This window comes from Actinia tenebrosa, unplaced genomic scaffold (assembly GCF_029948245.1).
Source record: "Actinia tenebrosa isolate PJP-AT-01 unplaced genomic scaffold, QUT_ActTen_1.0 utg1230__unscaffolded, whole genome shotgun sequence".
Taxonomy (NCBI): domain Eukaryota; kingdom Metazoa; phylum Cnidaria; class Anthozoa; order Actiniaria; family Actiniidae; genus Actinia; species Actinia tenebrosa.
This window is the reverse complement of record NW_028292588.1, coordinates 24518-29645: the sequence shown is the minus strand read 5'-3', so window position 1 is coordinate 29645 and position 5128 is coordinate 24518. Positions and strand designations below refer to the sequence as shown.

Below are 5128 nucleotides of genomic sequence, written 5' to 3'. Positions count from 1 at the left end.
TACAAGATAGATTCCATTCATTTGGCGCGCGATTTTCGATAGCGAGAGTTTATATATTTGCCGCGATCGGAACTACAAACAAATAACACGATATTGCGTTACACACAGGAAACCCAAGCGCAAGATCTATAAAATAATAATAGCGGTCTTGGCTGTATACTGATTTTCTTTATGATTCTGACCATGAATCAATCAAACGGATCCCAGTACACAAGAACACGACTGTAAAGTTGTCCTTAAAAGATCGATATAAGGGGCCTTTCGACGACTGGTGATGTTATCCGTATCTATATCAAAATACTCACAAATGCTAGCAAGCACGTTAATACTTAATTGTTTAAGCCCATTAGACTTGTTAAGCCGACAAAGATTGTAGGTCTCGTATGTAATGGGATGTAGAAGCCCACATTGCTGGATGACTTCCTCTCGCGTCGATTGATAGCCTTCTTCCTCTGTAGCTGCAGCGAATTGCTCTTCCGCTGCATCAGTAGCTAGGGTATCTACTGGTACGCCCTTCAGCTTTGCAGCTGTTCTACTGAAATACGATTGTATTTGCTGTGGTGTTAAGAACTCATCAATCGTGAACAGCCTGTTGCCATTGCTGTCTTTAGCATATCTCATGTCGCGCGATACAGTCCCTGCGTCAATCTTGTGGCCAGTTGCCTGTCCTATTAAAAACTTGTCGTTAAGATAAAGTTTCTGTCGGTCACTGAATCGCGATGTCTTTTTAGATCTTTTCAAAGCCCAGCCCATTGGTAGACAGTCATCTGCAGGTGAGGTGTAGAGCATCGAGCTGGACATATCTGGGACACTATCAGCACCATAAAGTAATTTTTCTCGGTAAATAATCTTGGCCTTATCCATTAAGCTCTCTCTCTCTTGAACACGCTTACATTCACCATATTGGATGTGGTTTTCAAGAGAACTATATCTCTTGTACTCTTTAACGCAGCCATCTTTAGGGCAGGCGAAAAGTTTTGCGGTTGATCCTTCACTGTCTTCCACGTCGTCTTCCACTTTATCTTTTTCGTTATCTCTACTTTCTTGGGCCTCCACACTCTCCGGTCGTTGAATGATTTCAACAAAATACCCTTCTGAAAAAGATTCGATAAACTTTGCAAAGGAAGGGCTTCGAAGATCTAACAAAAAAAAAAAAAAAAAAGATATATTGATTAGTTCTTATTTATTAATTCTCTCTCTCTCTCTCTTCATGTTCTTGTTTTTTCTTACATTCTTTTTTTCGTAATTTTTTTCCTCCCCTTTTCACTACCAGTTTATCATTTTCGTTGTGGGAAAAAACAAAAACGATAACATATATAATGATCGTAATATTAAAAACAATAAATAAGGAGGGCTTAAATAAAAATTCATTAATTACCTTGTTGTGTAGCCCAGTCAAGAGATTTCCCTTTACCAATGTCATAGGCTTTCCACATCGTAAGCTTATCTTTGCTGTACTTGAAATTATTAAAGGAGTTAATCCCAACTAGTTTAATTCCCTGGATTGTTTGTAAGCCAGCAGCGTCAATCACAGCAACTCTAACACCACGCACACCACCATGGGAGAGAATGGCTTCCTTTAAGGCTTCTGCATTGCAAACATCGTGTCCTTCGTTAATGTAACGACGAACGTGTGCTTTGATCGTTGCGGCCTTACGATCACAAGAGCCTTTCCCTCCTTGAGGATCGCTAAAATCAATACGCTTAACTCTAATTCCGGTCTCTTTCTGCATGAAGTGACAGGCAGTTATCATAGCTGCACTGTGATAACACCCCGCGTTGTCTTGCTTGTACACAGCACCAGTGATTTCAGGATGCTCACTTTTGAGTTGCCTCTGGGTGTGTTCCATGATAGACACCACGTCATCGCTGTCTTGGCTACAGTTTTTTGCAATGTGTACAAATGCTTGGTGCTGGAGCTGTCCTGCTGCTGTTCTTCTGACCACTACAGATATGTGCCAACTAATCCCTCTCTTTCCGAACCAATCGGTCTGAGTTTCTCGATACTTCTGGGGAAGAAATTTCATCGCCCAGTCTTGGGTGATCAACACTGTACTCTCATCTAATTCATTTATCATGTCGATTCGTGATTTGTCTTGTCTCAATGATCGAAGTTGGTGGGATTTCCAAGTATCTATAGCCTGTATTGCCTGTTGACAAGAAAACATCATATCATCGCCCTTTTCGTTTCCTAGACGCTTCGAAACGTTTGCCACTGCGTTCTTGATTGAAGAAAGGACAGTTTTTAGTTCCTCACAAGAAGAGCAACTAAGGTCATGCTGGTGATCGCTACATGATGAACACAACTTCTTTTCATTTGGGTCGTTGAGTGCGTAAACAGTACAGTGATCTTTCACTTGAGATTTCTCTGATATGTGAACCTATAATAATTTCATATCGTTTAATAATAAAATCACACATTTCACGTTCTTTTGGTCGTTTTGTGTGGTTTTGGGTTCTTGCCCTTTCTCGTTTTGCAAGAAAACGTTTTTTTTTTAATCTAAAAATGAGCTTGAATAAAGAGATAAAAAAGATCTTAATTTTTTCAATGCGCTGTGGTACTGAATACGGTTTTGTTTTGTTATGATTACGAACCTTGTAGTCGTTTTTTATATACTGCTTTCCTATTTTTAGCATTCCTTCGCAGTTTTTGATCCAGGCTTTGTCTTGGCCATAATCAGCAAGTTGATTGATAAGGATAGTCAAGTCATCAAAGCCTTTTGCTCCATCTGCTGAAAGGTAATCTAGACCTTGGAGGGATTTTCGCACTGTGGCAGTGCAAACCGAGAGTATTCGGTACATGGTAGATGGACTTAGAACTTTCACATTACTTTCATTACAGAACTGGGTATACTGATTTATGATCCTCTGAGGAATCATAAGTCGTATGACATTGGGAGTCTCTAAAACCTGACCATTCGATAAGTGCAAGTAACGTTGACCGAAGGGAAGATCCTGTACGACATGGCTGCTTATTATAAAGGACAGGAAATGATCAAGCTGGTTTGGATCGATTCTAATTCGAGGACTTTTCTCTTTAAGAACAGGGGTACCCCGACCATGCTTCAGAATGTGCATTCTTGCTGCCTGAAAACGATACTTAGTCAGGCCGGGAATAAACTTTTGAATCTGACAAAATGTCACCAGGTCACTCATGATTGCAAGAATGTTGCGTTTGGTATCCCAGCTTCCTGCATTTTGGTACGCTTCAGCCAAAGCTTCAAGATACTGTCTCTCGGTTGGTTGTAAAACGCCAAGAACTTTATCGACAGAGTGAGAGGACTGCACAGCTTCCCAAAGATTATTCGCATCACCCGGAGTTAAGACATCCAATACAGAAACAATGGCTTCGGTGGCTCTATTGATGTAGACGTTCTTGCTACGCTGGCTCATATTTTCCCATGGTTTATTGGGCTGTCCAATCGAACCAAACTCTGCGTTACCTTTGCACACTCGTAGAAATTCGTTTAACTTCTGGAGTTTCTGTTTTGAAAGGTCTATGGAGCCATTACTACTCTCTGTTGAGTCTGAAAAGATCACTGCTGGGTCCTCCTCTAAGTTCAGCTTCTCTAATGCATATTGCAAATCATCTAATAGCTGCAAAAGAATTTGAATCATGTTACCCCACTAGCATTATTTACTCGATATCATCTTGAACGATGATTCTCAAATTATTTACTTACTTCACTCCCCGCGTCACTGTTTTTTGTTGCACACTCACTTGAAGCAATGTCAGGCTCTTCAACGTTTTGTTCATCATCTGACGTTTGAATGACCGGATCTTCTTCATTCTCGGGTAGGGATCGATATTGCAGTAAATCAACTTCAGACTTTAATTGCATTCGACATTGTTTGCAGATTGCTAGAAAACAAAACATTTCTGACTCAGTTGTAGTAGGCTTACATACGTAATTACCAACAGTAGGGACATATGGTTCCGCAGCGTAAGAGTGTTACTTCCATATATGGACTATACGGGGATGATCCGCTGAACAGGGTAGGGTTTTTCGAGCTGCTTGTCGTAAACAGGGTATGCAATTTCACTCAAGTTCCAAGTTCTTCTTGAGTTTCCTGTCATATTCAGGGTTTCTACTTTCGTATTGACCGAAACTGGTTATTATGGTCGTAAACAAAAAAAAAAAAAAAACAAAAAAAAAAAACGATACGCGAGATGACATGACAAGTGAAACAGGAACTCAGTGCAATAAATTATATATTTTTTCATAAACAGGGTCTACAGTTTTGAGTTTTTATGTCATAAACAGGGTACCCCTTTCAGAATCCCAGTGGAACACCCCTACCAAAATTCTGGCGGAGTACCCAACCCGGGGTTTGTGTGTTGTGTAAAAGGGGTAGCTGGGAGTGGAAGTGGGCGATGAATGCAGAACCAAGGTAATAAAAAATGTATCCATTGAGTAGTAGATTCTCTATTTGTCTTTGCTCATTTTGATCTGTGATGGCAAGATATGTCATAACATTATTATCAAAACTACCTTTATTGGCAGATACAAAATTATAAAAAAATACTCACGTGTCCCAACTGGAGTCAAGTTATTTGTTAATTGATAAAGCCCCTTTGACTGTTGGCTCGTAAGACCACGATCGCCTCGGTACTGGTTTAGTTTGTGTTGGGCCCAACTCACTGGCATTGAGCAAGTTTTTTTAAAGCAGCGCCACCTTATTCCATGCTGGGCTCGGTGACGCGGACACACTGTTAGCATCAGCTTATCGGATGGATTTTCAAATATGCCTGCCAATTTAAATAACGTTTGAACTAAGTATGATTTGTTTCAGGGTAACGACAAACCACATAATTCTTATGTCTAACGGATCCAGCTTTGACCGTTTCCCCTCGATTGATGCGAGTACATAACCATCTATAGAAATTCATGAGGCTAATATTCACAAACATCCAGTCGTCCTACCTGCCCTTGCCAGAAGTAACTGTGATTCAGTTGCCAAAGCTGAATCTCTAACATTGAGAAACTTCAAATGTCCTTTGATGGGTCTTTCACAATTTTCGAGAGTTACGCATAGCACATCTTCTTTTCTGTCCTGACTAGAGCCACAAGGGCCTTTAACATAAGCTGAATAGCTACATACAGCCATTCGCTGTTGAGAGGACTCA

The 5128-nt window shown here is 40.4% G+C and overlaps 1 protein-coding gene across 2 annotated transcripts; it reads right to left on the bottom strand.

Annotated features, from left to right (window-relative positions):
* Positions 1-4597, bottom strand: LOC148904413 (uncharacterized). 2 transcript variants are annotated; one of them, XM_089025347.1, is made up of 5 exons: positions 4532-4597; positions 3684-3862; positions 2596-3597; positions 1379-2381; positions 1-1139 (listed from the first exon to the last, which is right to left on the bottom strand). In XM_089025347.1, exons 2-5 carry the CDS (start codon positions 3840-3842, stop codon positions 193-195), a joined length of 3111 nt encoding a protein of 1036 aa, XP_088881473.1. In that variant the 5' UTR covers positions 3843-3862; positions 4532-4597; the 3' UTR covers positions 1-192. The 2 variants fall into 2 exon arrangements, with proteins under 2 accessions (XP_088881473.1, XP_088881472.1); XM_089025346.1 differs by lacking the exon at positions 4532-4597 and having other exon boundaries at positions 3684-4125.
* Positions 4598-5128: the final 531 nt, after the last annotated feature.

What these genes read in the sequence shown, in the direction of transcription:
- LOC148904413 (XM_089025346.1), bottom strand. Translation starts at nt 3,878, where the DNA reads ATGTTTTGTTTTCTAGCAATCTGCAAACAATGTCGAATGCAATTAAAG. An exon ending in ACAGTGACGCGGGGAGTGAA is followed by an intron (nt 3,598 to 3,683) that starts GTAAGTAAATAA and finishes ATTCTTTTGCAG; the next exon opens with CTATTAGATGATTTGCAATA. An exon ending in TGACTGGGCTACACAACAAG is followed by an intron (nt 1,140 to 1,378) that starts GTAATTAATGAA and finishes TTTTTTTGTTAG; the next exon opens with ATCTTCGAAGCCCTTCCTTT.